Genomic DNA, 18,927 nt, shown 5'->3' with positions numbered 1-18,927 from the left:
CCCTGAGACAAGTCTGCTAGTGGTATCTTAGCACAGGTCACAGTGACCTACTGAAGATCAACTCATTCTTCCATTCGGTCATCTGGTCCATACAGTGGCTGTAATATGAACATAGCTTTTAAGACACTTAACATTGCAAACAGTGCATATGTTTGTATTCTGCTAGGCAGCATTGTGTTTTATGATGGATATGGGTGACTTGAGATTGCTTTTATAACCAGGTTGTGCAAGTCACATTTTTTTTTTAATCTACACACTCGTGGGCGTTCTTGCACAATGTAATACTACTGGATGATTGCATAATATCCAAGGGCAAGGGGACCAGGGAGCAGACTGCAAATTGAGTGAATTACCACCGTCAACTTTCTCCCAGTTTTACTTAGTTTATGCACCAATTACAACATTTATGCACCACGATTATTCTGTTTACTAGTAAACGGTGACAAACGTCGTGATGTTACTCTATAACTAGATCAGATCCAACTTAGATAATGCATGTAAACCAATGAAAGGGTTAAATTAGGGCGGAACTACTACTGGCCAACCCCGAAACATGTACTATATATATATATACTAAACAGTTGCTTTGTTGTACCAGCCAGGTTCTGACAAATCACAGTGAGCTATTCTACACAATATCCTTTTCCAAGTGCAATTTTCCCGACACAGGTTTATTTATTTTCTGTCAGATGCAGTTGTAGCCCACTGCTTGGGAATACATTCTTAGCGACAATGTGGGTCGCCACCGTTCGGCTACTTCAAGGAATATTGATTTGAAACAGACTGAAACTCGGGGCCATTGGACTCCCATAAAGAGTTTGCAACCCCTCGTTGTTCAGAATATTGAACAGTAGCCTACACTGCGAAATGGATTTGCATGAAGGAGCCGCAAACGGTCATTGTGAGGGTGTTTTAGACCTGTCGCGTCGGAATTTGAACAGTTTGAGCTTGGTCAATATCAGCGAGGAGCAAAAGAGGGACACCAAGCAGTTGTGTCTAAGCTTCAATCGATTGGCCTCGCTGTCCGGATCAGTTTGTATGTTCTCCAACCTCGAGTTTCTGGACATTAGCAACAACGGACTATCGGTCATCTGTGAAGACATTACTCGGTTAACCAAGCTCAGAACACTAATATCCAAGAACAACCGTCTGGACGAATTCTCGCTGCCTAAGGAGTTTGGATCTTTGCCGTTGGAGGTGTTGAATCTAAGTGGCAATCGATTTGAGGAGATGCCAGCGCAGTTCCTGAAGTTGCAGCGGCTACAATCACTTTCCCTTGGGGGAAACCGATTACAAAGTATTCCTGCAGAAATAGAAAACTTAACCAGGTATGTAGACTACGTAACTTGACGTGCATGGCCTCGCCAGCTGCTAAAGGAAGTGATGGGTCGTTCCCAAACGAACGGATCTTCTTGTTGAACGTCGAGGACCGAATCGTATTAGTGAAAGAGCTGTCCATTTGACTCGCCGAGTTGCATACTCCGTTTTGAGGTCAAAACGTTTTTATGCAAAGTTTCAAAATAAGTATCTAGAGGGTGAAACAAATGGTGGGGAGAGCGCGTGAGTCTGGTCCACGCAGATGTTGTTTTTTCAGTGCATTTTTGGGGGGCAACTTCCTTTTCAGGCGATCTAACAGTGTGGCCAGTTAAACATGTATTTCAACGCGAATTTCACAATCTGACATAATGGTAGCCTACTTGGCTTTACATTGGCGATTTGCATTTGTTTTGTGGTTCCAGGTCGATTTAAGCATTTTGAACAAAGAGCCGTCTGGGAGCCAAATGAACCGGCTCTTCTACGTGAACGGAGCCAAATGAACCGGCTCACGGAAACCGTTGAATGCCCATCACTATATAGCTACAGCGTTGTCGCATTAGCTTGTTACAATGTTGCAGTTCACGGTGGTTTCCACTAGATAGGCCCATAGCCAATTGTGACTGTGCGATCATAAAAGTACAGAAAAACCAAACTTTGCTGCTTTTTTGTTGCTTAATTTAAGGTTTGGGTTATGCATAAAGTTAGCAGTGTGGCTAAGTTTAATGTTAGGTTTAAATTCAAACATTTCTAAATAGGCTGGGTTTATGATTTCGTGGCTGTAGTAACAATTTACTATCGTTCCACAGTGATTGCATCACAACCGTTCACATAGCAAAAGTGTCAACTGCCTGATACTAACTATCACAATGACCAGCTTAGGCCTAGTGTGATAGTGATAAGGTTTACAGGCGAAGAGCGTGTTCAGTGGGTACAGGCCATTTCAACTGCCATTGCTGCTGGGAGTTTGTTGTTGTGAAGGCTTAAATGATGCGGGGTACATCAATGCAGAGAGGTGGGAGCAAGCTGTGCTGTGCTGTGCTGAGCTGAACTGTGCTGAGCTGTAGCCTAATTCCATGGATGCTTACCTTTTACAAAAACAATGCACCCCCTTGATTGCCAGGACTATGGTTAAATGGGTTTTAACACATCCTCACTCCTCCAGTAGGCCACTGTATCAGTACACTGAAGCAGACTTTCATTCCTAACCTGTAGGTTTTTCAGGAACACGCAGATAACCACAATTACCATGCAATCAGGCCTTGACCAACACTGGGCCTGGGTTAGCCAGAATAGATGTTGACCCTGTTTACAGCTGCACTGGGGTCAGACAGGCTTCCTGTATAGATTAAGACACAGTAGTGCCAGATCAGGCTCGTAAAATGTACCTCAATCCAGGGCTGAGAAATGCATTGAACTAACTCTGAATTGTCCCATTATCCCAACTGTTACATCGAGAACATTATTTTTTTTTTTAAAACAAGCCGTCGTTAATTCTTCTCTCTCTTAATGGGAACTTGGAATACAACACATTTCTTATCCCTGGATTGTGGTACGTTTTCTGAACCATATTTCACACCAGCTCCGCAGTGTCTTAATCTAAACAGGAAGCCTGTCTGACCCCAGTGCAACTGTTATCAAGCGTAGGGTCAGGATCTATTCTGGTTAGGGTTGGGGCATGACTGACTGCCTAAGTTGCTCAGAGGAAGACATTAATATGGTTCATGTGGTGGGGTACACATTGTGCTGTATACACAGTAACAGCCTCTGGGATGACTAACTCTTACTCATCAATTACACACACACTCACTTCCACGTAGTCAAGTCACACATGTATGCAGAGATGTCATGACACACACATTCAAGCCTCTCGTGGTTTAATCTGTGAAAAAATGCCACGTTTGTATAAACTGCAAGGACTGTGTGTTCCCAGGATAGTAAAAAACAATGTTATCTGGAAACAGTCTGTATTTCTCACGTCATGTGTTTACCCTGAGACAAGTCTGCCAGTGGTATCTTAGCACAGGTCACAGTGACCTACTGAAGATCAATTCATTCTTCTATCTACCCCAGCCCCCATACAGGTCACATTCTTCTGATATCAGTGAGCACAGTTTAGGATCTGACTATATAGCCAATTAACATGATGAAAGAGAAGGCATTGTGAAGTCGGATCAGTGGAACGGGGATGTGGGTCATGTCAATCGGTATTAAACAGTAGCCTATTTATAGACTAACCAAAGATAAGTGTGTAAGTACTTTGACTTCAGCTGCAATAAATCCTGATTGGCTTTAATAGTTCACTAACCCTGACCCTATTGGCTGACTGTCATCAACTGATTTGATCATTGGTTTTAGTGACATAACATACTTTTTATATGGGCAAATAAAACTAATGGGAAGATGTAAAAGTTTCCTTTTTATTCTACACCTGAGGGTGGTTTTAACCTTCCAGACTTGTATCAACTCACCACCCAGGGCTGTTACTTGGGACATATAGTTAAATACACTGAAGAGGAACAATGGGGACATATTGAAGATAAGCATGTTCATACCCAGAATCCTTTGTGTCTATTTTCAATGGATAAAGCAAAGAACATTAACAACTTCATAGTTCTGAATACTATAACAATATGGAATTAAATTACAGGTTTTATATCACAATTTCAATTTGAAATATTTTGGACATTAGAGCAAACTTGAGGGAATCTTATTTGAGTCAGAAGTATATTCCAATAATGGGTAAGCTATTACAAAACCTTGCAGAGAGCCTAATTTATTCACAGTCTCTGAGAGGAAAAATAAACTATTGGAACCAAGACTTTTAAAAATAAGATATTGGCACAAGATGGAGGGAATGTTGGAACATAATTAACTAAATTACTTAATGAAAATGTATGCTTATTCCAGTATAAACTAGAATTTATTATACAATTGCCAAATTTCCCAAATTCCACAGCACATCGTGTACAACTACAATGACTCCGTAATCCATGCCTTCTGGGAATGGTCTGAAGTCCAAGAGAAGAGGTATGGGTGGAGTTAGAAATGTGGCTGTCAGAACTATTAGTCTGTAAATGTCAAGCCATGAGGATGCAGTAAGATCCTTCTTCTTGTTAAGCATCTTGAAAGATTTGTTTTACTTTAACACTGGAAATCAACCAATCCTCCGTTAACACAATGGAAAGGTCATGCTTCATTATCTAAATGCTGAAAGTGCTTGGGCGATGGAGGACAACAAAATGGTGCAGTTTGAGGCCATGTGGCGGAGAGTGGGGTGTGAGCATGAGGGTCTGGGCAGATGTGATGTAGTTGCTGTTTGTGTGATGTCATTTTGTAGGTGTTTTTTATTTTATTTTTTATCCTACAAAGGAAAAAGTGGACTCATAGCTTCAAAATGGTATATTATACTCTGTAGTTGGAGAACGTTATACTGCTTTGAAAGTTGAAGGTGTAACCCCACTTGAGAAGAAAAAGGCCCAGTACATACAAAATGTATATTTAAAAGAAGAAAAATAGTTCAAATGCAATTTGACACTGCGGTTGGAATACTACTGTAAACTTGTGAAAATGACGATAATGACCTTTTTATTATAAGAGCTTTTTGAAAGGACTGCCTGAAATCTCAGCCAATTTTGGTGGGGTGGAGTTTTGGCCTTCCATGGTGACCTTCCATGGTGACGTCACCATGTGGTATATTTTGTTAATAGACCAATAAGAAAGAGTTTCAGGTAAGGGTGGACAGTATCCAGATGTTCATACTGTTTCTGTACCGTGCTGGGTAATACTGTATTACCAGAAGTGCACACGGGGCACTATAAAAATACTAATAATAATACATATTTTTTTGGAGGGGTGCGCATAACAATTTAGGCAACAGGGATCTTGATCCAGGAATGGATTGAATGTCTCTGCTGTAACCCCAGGTCTCTAGTGATGCAGTGCCTTAGACCTCTATGCCACTCGGAAGGCCCCTTTCCGATCATTTTAATTGAAAATAATCAGTTATTTAATTGTTACCCAGAAACAGAACTCCAGGGGCCCCAGGGCTTGACTTCCAGGGGCCCCACCTGCCCGTGTGGGTTAACTGTACAGAGGAGGCCATTATGCGCCAAGGACACAGAATGGCCTCCTCTGTCCCATTTGCTGCTGTCATCATTTCTGCTGACAGATCACTCCCTGCATCTCCCTTTCACTCCGTTTCTCTTTGCCTGCTGCTCCCTCTGTTCCTCTCCCTCTCTCCATTTTTCCAGTGTCCAGCTGTCCTTTCACTCGTTCTTCCTTTCAGAGGGAATGTGATAATGTGATGAAACACTTGAATGTGTCCATTTCCGTTTTGAGATTTGTGGATAATACATGTATCTGATCTTTTTCAAACTGCCTCAGTCATCTGTTTTGTATGGGACTACCCCACATGGTTGTGGTGTAGGCTAAGCAGCAGACATTTGATTATACTCGACCTAAACTTCACTCTAGCCATGAGAGAATGTTTTGGACTCTCTACCTCTGGCGGCCCCTACGCAAGTTAGAGTAAACCCATGCAGGCTAAAGACAGAACTAGAAATTCCGGCACTTCTCTGTGGTATGTGTACAGTGTGTGGCTCTAGTGTCTTCCCTTTCAAACTGTTTTTTCAGCAGCTCCACTCCTCGAGCCCTTTGATGCCTTTCACTCACTCTGTTAACACATTGCTGTCACATACAGCATCTATGTCAACATGTGGGAACCCCAATGTAGTACTGATGTGTGAAAACATGGCTAGCCACATGCACTTGGAACTGCCCAGTAAACGGTATGTTATGGTGTTTTTGATGTCCCAAAGACCATCTGGGTTCATGCTGTACTTGTTACTGTCATGTTAATTGTCACTTGATATGATGCTAAACATATTTAAACCTCTCTGTCAGTCTGGAGCTTCTGTATTTGGGTGGTAACCTGATCACGTCTATTCCTCCTGAGCTGGCCAACCTGCCCTACCTCAGCTACCTGGTCCTGTGTGACAACCGCATCCAGGGTGTACCCCCGCAGCTCACCAGGTAACCATAACACTAACCCTATCTGGTGCATACTGCCACAGCTCACCAGTTAACCACAACACAACTGTAATATAACTCTAACACAATAATACTGCCACAAGACTGTGATAACCCAACCATATTCAAAGCATACCTCCACAACAACTCAACTGGTTAACAGAACCACATCCATCGTGGACTGTGATAACCCAACCATATTCAAAGCATACCTCCACAACAACTCAGCTGGTTAACAGAACCACATCCATCGTGGACTGTGATAACCCAACCATATTCAAAGCATACCTCCACAACAACTCAACTGGTTAACAGAACCACATCCATCGTGGACTGTGATAACCCAACCATATTCAAAGCATACCTCCACAACAACTCAACTGGTTAACAGAACCACATCCATCGTGGACTATGATAACCCAACCATATTCAAAGCATACCTCCACAACAACTCAACTGGTTAACAGAACCACATCCATCGTGGACTGTGATAACCCAACCATATTCAAAGCATACCTCCACAACAACTCAACTGGTTAACAGAACCACATCCATCGTGGACTGTGATAACCCAACCATATTCAAAGCATACCTCCACAACAACTCAACTGGTTAACAGAACCACATCCATCGTGGACTGTGATAACCCAACCATATTCAAAGCATACCTCCACAACAACTCAACTGGTTAACAGAACCACATCCATCGTGGACTGTGATAACCCAACCATATTCAAAGCATACCTCCACAACAACTCAACTGGTTAACAGAACCACATCCATCGTGGACTGTGATAACCCAACCATATTCAAAGCATACCTCCACAACAACTCAGCTGGTTAACAGAACCACATCCATCGTGGACTGTGATAACCCAACCATATTCAAAGCCTACCTCCACAACAACTCAACTGGTTAACAGAACCACATCCATCGTGGACTGTGATAACCCAACCATATTCAAAGCATACCTCCACAACAACTCAGCTGGTTAACAGAACCACATCCATCGTGGACTGTGATAACCCAACCATATTCAAAGCATACCTCCACAACAACTCAACTGGTTAACAGAACCACATCCATCGTGGACTATGATAACCTAAACAAAGTAGATTTGTCTATAATACTCATAACAATGACCATGCCCCCTCTCTCCCCTCAGGCTCCACTCCCTGCGTTCCCTCAGTCTCCATAACAACCTGCTGACCTACCTGCCCCGGGAGATTCTCAGCCTGGTCCACCTGCAGGAGCTCAGTCTCCGTGGCAACCCCCTAGTTGTGCGCTTCGTCAAGGAAATGACGTATGACCCTCCGTCGCTGCTGGAGCTGGCGGGACGTACCATCAAGAGCCGGAATGTTCCATACTCGCCCTGCGACATGCCCTGCCACCTGCTGCACTACCTAGACCTGGCCAGCAAGTGCCCCAATCCTAAGTGTGCCGGTATGTTTACTACACACTAGCTTCTCATTGGACTGTGTGTCTGTATTTCTGTACCTGTCTTTGTCTTGTCTGTATATAATGTATTATGTGTCCTATTTTAGTGTGCTTATTCAATATCTTTCTGCTTTCTCTCTCCACAGGTGTGTACTTTGACTCATGCGTGCGCCACATCAAGTTTGTGGACTTCTGTGGGAAGTACCGGCTGCCCCTCATGCACTACCTGTGCTCCCCAGAATGCACCTCACCCTGCAGCTCCAACCCCCAGAGTGACGCAGAGTCAGAGGATGAGATCAGCGTGCCCGCTGACCGCCTGCAGAAGGTGCTGCTGGGATAGCAGGAAGTGGAGAGTCCTCTGGTCGTAACCATGATAAAGGAATGAAATCTGACCCCTCTGGTCTCTCGTGTGTGTGTGTGTGATGCTAGACTCACAGACACAAACACATGAGAGATGTCTTTAGAGGTGTGTGTCCCCGGGAACCTATTGACTGTCAGTAGCAATCTAAAATTGGGTGACAAATTGTGAGGGATCTCCTGGATAAGCATAGGAGGGCAGTAGAAAACATAACTATTGCCAACTCGCTATGTTAGCCATTGAAAGGGGTTTTCATGATTTTCAAACACCATCACGCCTTTCCTAAGAATCAGGATATGAACAATGTGAGATTTCCAAGTGCCGGAAAAGTGTGTGACCCAGTACTCTGTGAAAGCTTTGTTTTCTCTCACACACAGGAAGTCGATCTAGGTTGGCAGAGTGTGTATGGACACCTCACAGCACAATACACACATTTACTGTGAAAGGAGAAGACCTAACTAATCTGACAAGATGCAATGTTGGTATTTCCAGCCCTGGGTTTTCTCTAAATATAGACAGTTATAAATGTATTTTGATCTGTGTGGGAACATTTGCACAATGTCCCCAGAAGGTACATGTTCAAGGTGAACAGATACTACAGTAGTTGGCCTTTAAAACATTATTAAGACTAAAAATGCTGGTCTATTGTTACAATACTATGAAGAAGTGGAAGTGAAATTAAATGGAAGGAACAGCAACAAAAAACCTACTCTTTGCTCCCTGAAATATGTGACAATTCACCATTTTGAGTTTGTCTTTTGTTTCCTGGAAGTGATTTTCTATTTGTGATCCTAAACCAATGTGAAAAAAAATCATGTTTTTTTTGTAGCCTGTACTGCGCTTATACAAATCCATCGTTCTACTGTCTGACACACATTGGCTCACACTAATACAGTGCTTTTATTGAAGATGACTTATGTAATATAGTACTCATACAGGTCAACGATCTGTACTAAAGTATGTGCACTTTTCCCCTTTAATAGACTACAGTATATAATATCACTAATAAAGTTTGATTTGCATATGTAAAATGTGTGGGATATCTGAATGGTCACCTGCTATGGTGAGGTATAACGTGCAACATCAGCTGATCTGTCTCGTTAGCTTATAGTCCACATCCCGTATCTGCTGAAGCAATAAAGACTTCTCCTTAGCTTCTGACGTCATTGTTTGCTCTGTAGACCAAACTGTGTGGGAGAAGAATCAGTGAGCCTGTCATGCCAAATAGTTTTGTTTGTTTGACCACAAGTGTTCAGAGAGCTCAAAGTTGTGTCAGTCTGTCTGTCCTGCCCTCCTCATTCAGGCCTGGGATCGCTTTAACTCTGACCCCTTTATCTGTTCTCTCTGACACACTCATTTCACTGTGAGAAGCTTTTGTGCTCTCAGTATCTGCTGGATATGAGTGTGATATGTATTTGAGATGTTATCCACCCCATGATTCCTTCTCCCAACAGCAGGTATTTCAGAGCAGCTTACTTACTGTATGTTACATCAGCCAGGTGTGTGTGGAGCTGTTACATCTATTTCCTATGTCAGTGTATGCGCGCGCGCGCGTGTGTGTCAGCTGCAATCCGAGACAGAGACGCTGAAGGGGCCATGACGAAACAGCCAGAGTGAATTAAACAAGGAGAGGAGATGAGCACTCTGTCACCAGCCAACACAGGTCAGGAGTGGACGCTCACAGATCACAAGTCACAACTCTGATACTTTGAATACAAAACAGGGTAGTCTAAATCTTGAACTCAGAATTCAGAGAATAACTAAGAGCTTGGGACGAGTTGGATCTCTTCCATCAGCACAGCTGCGACGACTCTTGTCTGTCAGCAGTAAATGGAAGAGAAAGACCCAAGATCCACAGAGTACCAATACTCTGGACAACTGAACTGCCTGCTGAAGGTAAAGACAGATTGTGTGTGTACATATAGTATGTACTGTATACAGGCTAATTCCATCTGATGTCTGACATTAGGGGTTTTGCTCTGCCCTATAGAGTCTACAATGCACAGTAGAGGTAGAGATCTGTGGCTTAAAGAACAGTGGTTTGACAAGGCAGATTTTGATACTGTAAGCCTCATCACCTTTACCACACCATTCATTCAAATCAGCTCACCCTCAACACTATGACTTGGCAGCGTGTGCCTCAACTGACGAACATTCCTGACCTCACACGTGATGAACTTCATGTCTGTGCATGTCTGTGCGTACGCACAAACACGCATGCCCACTCACAAACACACTCCACTCAACACACGACGCCACACACTCCAGACCCTGACAATTGTCCTGGGATTAGCAGGGGACTGCTAATCTGCCGCCTCTGGGTTTCCTGGGGAAGGGGAGGTGGTGATGGAGGCACGAGGAGGGAGGGGCATGATTGTCCACTGTTATGTAACCATGTTAGATCACCATGGTGATGAATAAATAATTGAAAAACATCTAAGATCACACCCCTCATCTCACTTCTGTCTGCACTCCTTTATCCTCCCACCTTTCTCTCTTGTTGCTTCTGCCTGCAAACTTCTTGTTCTACTCCTCTCTCCTAATCCATCTTTTCTCTCTCCTTATGTCTTTTCCAGCACCTCTCAAACCTCTCCATGCTGTTCTAATTTATTATAACCTCTCTCCAATCCCCTCTGGCTCTATCTGCCTGATATGGGTCACGTTGGGCATTCTGGATCTGTGTCAATCCCTTTCATGTGGCCAGAAGCCCACTGCGTGAGAGGCCTCAATTGCCCCTTTAGTGGAGGCAATTCAGTTACAGCATCAAGGAATAATATACACAACAGAGTGCAGGTCATCTAGGAACCTGGCAAAGCATGGAAGGGTTTCAGTGTTCCAGAGCCGGATTTGGGATCTGGGTTTCAAACAGGAAGCGTACATTATCAGGCAGATCTGGACATGCCACAGGGAATGGTCATGATCCCTGTTTGGGGAAGGTCAGGGCGGGGCTGGAGTGGAGAGGGGGTTGGTGGAAGTATGTGATGCCACATTCTGAAGAACAATCCATTTCCGCCTATCAAAGGCGGTGGATTAGGAATAGAGAGTGGAACTCAGCGGAAACCTGGCGCACTCTGGAATCAATGCCTCACAGGAAAGGGTTTATGATATGCAGGAAATGGGCCTCAGGATTTCAAATCACAAAAACAAAGAATTTAGCACTAACTTTTCTCACTTTATTTTGTCTTTGGCCCATTCATATACAGTAGTTCAGTTCTGGTTTACATTCAATGTAATGAGAAGTTGTTGTGTTTTAGAACAGTTACAGAGACTGCCCAAGCACTGGGAGTTTCTCCAAGGACAGTGTTACTAATTTTCTCATGATCTCTTTAGTCAAGTTAGTCAAATCTCTCACTGCTCTCCAAAAACATTATTCTCTCCTCCCCACCCACCCTCCCCTCCCTCTCATACCCATCAACCCTCCCTCTCATACTCCTCCCACCCACCTGTTCCTCCTTAAAAGAAAATCAAGTTTTCAAAATATAGAAATCATCATCATGTTGCATATGATCCAAAATGCATCATACGGGAAATATTTCTGTATTTTGAAGTAAAGGAAATATATTGAAACAAATACCAAAAAATACCCTATATATATAAAAGTATGTGGACATCCCTTCAAATTAGTGGATTTGCCTATTTCAGCCACACCCGTTGCTGACAGGTGTATAAAATTGAGCACACAGCCATAGTCAAACTTTGGCAGTAGAATGGCCCGTACTGAAGAGCTCAGTGACTCTCAACATGACACCGTCATAGGATGCCACCTTTCCAACAAGTCAGTTTGTAAAATTTCTGCCCTGCTAGAGCTGCCCCGGTCAACTGTAAGTGCTGTTATTGTGAAGTGGAAACGTCTAGGAGCAACAACTGCTCAGCCGTGAAATGGTAGTCCACACAAGATCACAGAATGACAGCCGAATCTGGGTTAGGCGGAAGCCAGGTGAACCCTACCTGCCCGAATGCATAGTGGTGGAGGAGGAATAATGGTCTAGGGCTGTTTTTCATAGTTCGTGCTATGCCTCTTCGCTCCAGTGAAGAGACATTTATTTCTATTTTTTTTTACCCCTTTTTCTCCCCAATTTCGTGATATCCAATTGCTAGTTACAGTCCTGTCCCATCACTGCAACTCCTGTACAGACTCGGGAGAGGTGAAGGTCGAGAGCGCGATGGGACAAGAACATCCCTGCTACCAAACCCTCCTCTAACCCAGACGACGCTAGGCCAATTGTGCCACGCCACATGGATCTCCCGGTTAAAGCCGGCTGCAACAGAGCCTGGACTTGAACCAGATTTTCTAGTCGCACCTCTAGCATTGCGATGCAGTGCCACTCAGGAGGCCGAAGGGAAATCTTAATGCTACAGCATACAATCACATTCTAGATAACTCTGTGCTTCCAACTTTGTGGCAACAGTTTGGGGTAGGCCCTTTCCTGTTTCAGCATGACAATGCCCCTGTGCACAAAGCGAGGTCCATATAGAAATGATTTGTCGAGATCGTTGTGGAAGAACATGATTGGCCTGCACAGAGCCCTGACCTCAACCCCATCGAACACCTTTGGTGAATTGGACGCCAACTGCGAGCCAAGCCTAATCGCCCAACATCAGTGCCCAACCTCACTAATTCTCTTGTGGCTGAATGGAAGCAGGTCCGTGCAGCTATGTTCCGACATCTAGTTGAAAATCTTCCCAGAAGAGTGGAGGCTGTTATAGCAGCAAATAGTGGATCAGCTCCATATTAATGCCCATGATTTTGGAATGACATGTTCGACAAGCAGGTGTCCACATACATTTGGCCATATAGTGTAGTTTTTAGGTGGAGTTTTCCTTTAACTCAAGCTGTCCCAAACTGCTCTGGTGCTGTTTCTCTATAAAATATTTAAACTCCTGGTAACCCGAGTATTGGTGCAATCAACCTGCTTTTATGGAACAACCCACCATCAACCTGATCTTGGGGGAATCCGATAGTGATCTCTAAACAATGACTGAAACAGAGATGACTTCATCACTAGTGAGCTTCAATGGGGGGACTGACGTTGCGACAGTTGATCTGAGTGTTGAGGTCAAGACATTGATCTCAGAGGTTTTTGTCTGTTTGTGTTAGGATTCGCCTACCGCACGTCTGCATTTCATCATTACGTGTCCAGTTGATGAATGGTCCACCCTCAGGAATATGTTTGGATAACTTGGCCATGAATCACAGATTACTGCCCACCCACCCAACCCCCCCCCCCAACCCCTCTTTTTAAGCTGCTACTACTCTCTGTTTATCAGATATGCATAGTCACTTTAACTATACATTCATGTACATACTACCTCAATTGGGCCGACCAACTAGTGCTTCCGCACATTGGCTAACCGGGCATTGTGTCACCCACCACCCGCCAACCCCTCTTTTACGCTACTGCTACTCTCTGTTCATCATATATGCACAGTCACTTTAACCATATCTACATGTACATACTACCTCAATCATCCTGACTAACCGGTGTCTGTATGTAGCCTCGCTACTTTTATAGCCTCACTACTGTATATAGCCTGTCTTTTTACTGTTGTTTTATTTATTTACTTACCTATTGTTCACCTAATACCTTTTTTGCACTATTGGTTAGATCCTGCAAGTAAGCATTTCACTGTAAGGTCTACACCTGTTGTATATGGCGCACGTGACAAATGAACTTTGATTTGATTTGAGTAATGCAGAGTTGATGAAGGATCCACCCTCAGGAATTTGTTGGATAACTTGGCCATGCATCAAAGCAATGCAGAGTTGATGAAGGATCCACCCTCAGGAATTTGTTGGATAACTTGGCCATGCATCACAGCAATGCAGAGTTGATGAAGGATCCACCCTCAGGAACTTGTTGGATAACTTGGCCATGCATCACAGCAATGAAGAGCTGATGAAGGATCCACCCTCAGGAATTTGTTGGATAACTTGGCCATGCATCACAGCAATGAAGAGCTGATGAAGGATCCACCCTCAGGAATTTGTTGGATAACTTGGCCATGCATCACAGCAATGCAGAGTTGATGAGATCATGTTGCAGCTTGTCTGTTAAGTGCATGGTAACCAGCAACCACGTGACCCTCCATTAGTAGATGTGTCACTATTAGATGGTCCCCTAGCGTCAACAGTCCCATGTTATATGCCCGATGGTCAGGTCAGCATGTACAGTGTAAAGACATTTCCCTGGAAACAGGGGTGGCAGTAAGGAGTCATTGATGTCAGTGAACAGCTCCACCTACTGTCCTACTGGACAGACACAATGTGTTATTTGAGCAACACTGGATAACAGGAACACGGGATAACAGGAACACGGGATAACAGGAACACAGGATAACAGGAACACAGGATAACAGGAACACTGGATAACAGGAACACGGGATGACAGGAACACTGGATAACACGAACAAAGGATAACATGAACACAGGATAACAGGAACAAAGGATAACAGGAACACTGGATAACAGGAACACGGGATAACACGAACACAGGATAACACGAACACAGGATAACATGAACACAGGATAACAGGAACACGGGATAACAGGAACACTGGATAACACGAACAAAGGATAACATGAACACAGGATAACAGGAACACTGGATAACACGAACACAGGATAACACGAACACAGGATAACATGAACACGGGATAACAGGAACACGGGATAACAGGAACACTGGATAACAGGAACACTGGGTAACAGGAACACTGGGTAACAGGAACACTGGATAACAGGAACACTGGATAACAGGAACACAGGATAACAGGAACACTGGATAACAGGAACACGGGATAACAGGAACACTGGATAACACGAACAAAGGATAACATGAACACAGGATAACAGGAACAAAGGATAACAGGAACAAAGGATAACAGGAACAAAGGATAACAGGAACACAGGATAACAGGAACAAAGGATAACAGGAACAAAGGATAACAGGAACACAGGATAACAGGAACAAAGGATAACAGGAACACAGGATAACAGGAACAAAGGATAACAGGAACAAAGGATAACAGGAACAAAGGATAACAGGAACACAGGATAACAGGAACACTGGATAACAGGAACACGGGATAACAGGAACACTGGATAACACGAACAAAGGATAACATGAACACAGGATAACAGGAACACTGGATAGCACGAACACAGGATAACAGGAACACAGGATAACAGGAACACTGGATAACACGAACAAAGGATAACATGAACACAGGATAACAGGAACAAAGGATAACAGGAACACAGGATAACAGGAACACTGGATAACAGGAACACGGGATAACAGGAACACTGGATAACAGGAACACTGGGTAACAGGAACACTGGATAACAGGAACACTGGATAACACGAACAAAGGATAACATGAACACAGGATAACAGGAACACTGGATAACAGGAACACTGGATAACATGAACACAGGATAACACGAACAAAGGATAACAGGAACACTGGATAACACGAACAAAGGATAACATGAACACAGGATAACAGGAACAAAGGATAACAGGAACACAGGATAACAGGAACACTGGATAACAGGAACACGGGATAACAGGAACACTGGATAACACGAACAAAGGATAACATGAACACAGGATAACAGGAACACTGGATAACAGGAACACTGGATAACATGAACACAGGATAACAGGAACACGGGATAACACGAACAAAGGATAACAGGAACACTGGATAACATGAACACAGGATAACAGGAACACTGGATAACACGAACAAAGGATAACATGAACACAGGATAACAGGAACACTGGGTAACAGGAACACTGGGTAACAGGAACACTGGGTAACAGGAACACTGGATAACATGAACACAGGATAACAGGAACACGGGATAACAGGAACACTGGATAACATGAACACAGGATAACAGGAACACTGGATAACAGGAACACTGGGTAACAGGAACACTGGATAACAGGAACACTGGGTAACAGGAACACTGGATAACAGGAACACTGGGTAACAGGAACACTGGATAACAGGAACACTGGGTAACAGGAACACTGGGTAACAGGAACACTGGGTAACAGGAACACTGGGTAACAGGAACACTGGATAACACGAACAAAGGATAACAGGAACACAGGATAACACGAACAAAGGATGTTCTGATCTGACCAGATGTCACCGGTTCCTCTTAAAGCTGGGATCTCACAATATCGATCTAACTGCTTTCTGTCACACACAGACGCGCACGCACACACACACACACACACACACACACACACACACACACACACACACACACACACACACACACACACACACACACACACACACACACACACACACACACACACACACACACACACACACACACACACACACACACACAGGTCATATCAGTTTATATAGGCCTGATGGTCCCTCAGATAGCTGGGGATCTGCCCTGGCTACCAATATGTTTCCAGTCCTCCTGACAATGACCACACACCTAGCACTGCAGGGAGGGAGGAAGGCAATAGAAGCAAACTGTATGTGTCCGTGTGTGTCAGAGAGAGATAGAGAGGGAGAGAGAGACTTTTGGGTGATATGGGTCATCTTGGATGGCATGCTTTGTATGTGGTTGAAGATAAACCTTACATTTAAACGTTGTCTCTCTCAATTCAATTTAATGGTCTTAATTGGCAATGTTTACATGAAATAGATAATAAAAAAAGTGAAACAAAAAAATTAAATATGAACAGTAAACATTGCACTCACAAAAGTTCCCAAATAATAAAGACTTTTCAATTGTCATATTATCAAATCAAATTGTATTTGTCACATGCACAGAATACGACAGGTGTAGGTAGACCTTACAGTGAAATGCTTGCTTACAAGCCCTTAAGAAAATACCTAAAAAAGGATCAGTGTCCCGTCCACAGGACGGTTGGGCAAACGTAGGCTAATGTGATTAGCATGAGGTTGTAAGAAACAAAACAAAAATCCCAGGACATAGACATGTCTGATATGGGCAGAAAGCCTAAATTCTTGTTAATCTTTTTATTTTATTTATTTTTATTTCACCTTTATTTAACCAGGTAGGCAAGTTGAGAACAAGTTCTCATTTACAATTGCGACCTGGCCAAGATAAAGCAAAGCAGTTCGACACATACAACGACACAGAGTTACACATGGAGCAAAACAAACATACAGTCAATAATACAGTATCAACAAGTCTATATACGATGTGAGCAAATGAGGTGAGATAAGGGAGGTAAAGGCAAAAAAAAGGCCATGGTGGCAAAGTAAATACAATATAGCAAGTAAAACACTGGAATGGTAGATTTGCAATGGAAGAATGTGCAACTAGAAATAAAAATAATGGGGTGCAAAGGAGCAAAATAAATAAATACAATTAAATACAGTAGGGAAAAGGGTAGTTGTTTGGGCTAAAATATAGGTGGGCTATGTACAGGTGCAGTAATCTGTGAGCTGCTCTGACAGTTGGTGCTTAAAGCTAGTGAGGGAGATAAGTGTTTCCAGTTTCAGAGATTTTTGTAGTTCGTTCCAGTCATTGGCAGCAGGGAACTGGAAGGAGAGGCGGCCTAAGAAAGAATTGGTTTTGGGGGTGACTAGAGAGACATACCTGCTGGAGCGTGTGCTACAGGTGGGAGATGCTATGGCGACCAGCGAGCTGAGATAAGGGGGGACTTTACCTAGCAGGGTCTTGTAGATGACATGGAACCAGTGGGTTTGGCGACGAGTATGAAGCGAGGGCCAGCCAACGAGAGCGTACAAGTTGCAATGGTGGGTAGTATATGGGGCTTTGGTGACAAAACAGATTGCACTGTGATAGACTGCATCCAATTTGTTGAGTAGGGTGTTGGAGGCTATTTTGTAAATGACATCGCCAAAGTCGAGGATTGGTAGGATGGTCAGTTTTACAAGGGTATGTTTGGCAGCATGAGTGAAGGATGCTTTGTTGCGAAATAGGAAGCCAATTCTAGATTTAATATTGGATTGGAGATGTTTGATATGGGTCTGGAAGGAGAGTTTACAGTCTAACCAGACACCTAAGTATTTGTAGTTGTCCACGTATGCTAAGTCAGAGCCGTCCAGAGTAGTGATGTTGGACAGGCGGGCAGGTGCGGGTAGTGATCGGTTGAAGAGCATGCATTTAGTTTTACTTGTATTTAAGAGCAATTGGAGGCCACGGAAGGAGAGTTGTATGGCATTGAAGCTTGCCTGGAGGGTTGTTAACACAGTGTCCAAAGAAGGGCCAGAAGTATACAGAATGGTGTCGTCTGCGTAGAGGTGGATCAGAGACTCACCAGCAGCAAGAGCGACCTCATTGATGTATACAGAGAAGAGAGTCGGTCCAAGAATTGAACCCTGTGGCACCCCCATAGAGACTGCCAGAGGTCCGGACAGCAGACCCTCCGATTTGACACACTGAACTCTATCAGAGAAGTAGTTGGTGAATCAGGCGAGGCAATCATTTGAGAAACCAAGGCGGTCGAGTCTGCCGATGAGGATGTGGTGATTGACAGAGTCGAAAGCCTTGGCCAGATCAATGAACACGGCTGCACAGTAATGTTTCTTATCGATGGCAGTGAAGATATCGTTTAGGACCTTGAGCGTGGCTGAGGTGCACCCATGACCAGCTCTGAAACCAGATTGCATAGCAGAGAAGGTATGGTGAGATTCGAAATGGTCGGTAATCTGTTTGTTGACTTGGCTTTCGAAGACCTTAGAAAGGCATGGTAGGATAGATATAGGTCTGTAGCAGTTTGGGTCAAGAGTGTCCCCCCCTTTGAAGAGG

At 43.7% G+C, this 18,927-nt stretch overlaps 1 protein-coding gene across 1 annotated transcript; it reads left to right on the top strand.

The window, feature by feature from the left end:
• Positions 1-572: 572 nt before the first annotated feature.
• On the top strand, positions 573-9,172 carry LOC135519108 (leucine-rich repeat-containing protein 58-like). Its single transcript, XM_064944169.1, has 4 exons — positions 573-1,328; positions 6,220-6,348; positions 7,512-7,789; positions 7,930-9,172. The coding sequence occupies exons 1-4, from the start codon at positions 868-870 to the stop codon at positions 8,121-8,123; spliced, it is 1,062 nt and encodes a 353-aa protein (XP_064800241.1). The 5' UTR covers positions 573-867; the 3' UTR covers positions 8,124-9,172.
• The last annotated feature ends 9,755 nt before the right edge of the window (positions 9,173-18,927 follow it).

Source organism: Oncorhynchus masou, chromosome 29 (assembly GCF_036934945.1).
Source record: "Oncorhynchus masou masou isolate Uvic2021 chromosome 29, UVic_Omas_1.1, whole genome shotgun sequence".
Taxonomy (NCBI): Eukaryota; Metazoa; Chordata; class Actinopteri; order Salmoniformes; family Salmonidae; genus Oncorhynchus; species Oncorhynchus masou.
Note: the sequence above shows the minus strand (reverse complement) of the source record. Positions and strands in the feature narration are given on the sequence as shown.

Coding starts and splice junctions, on each gene's coding strand:
- LOC135519108 (XM_064944169.1), top strand. CDS start 868: ATGGATTTGCATGAAGGAGCCGCAAACGGTCATTGTGAGGGTGTTTTA. Junction 1,329..6,219: donor GAAATAGAAAACTTAACCAG/GTATGTAGACTA, acceptor CCTCTCTGTCAG/TCTGGAGCTTCTGTATTTGG. Junction 7,790..7,929: donor CCCCAATCCTAAGTGTGCCG/GTATGTTTACTA, acceptor CTCTCTCCACAG/GTGTGTACTTTGACTCATGC.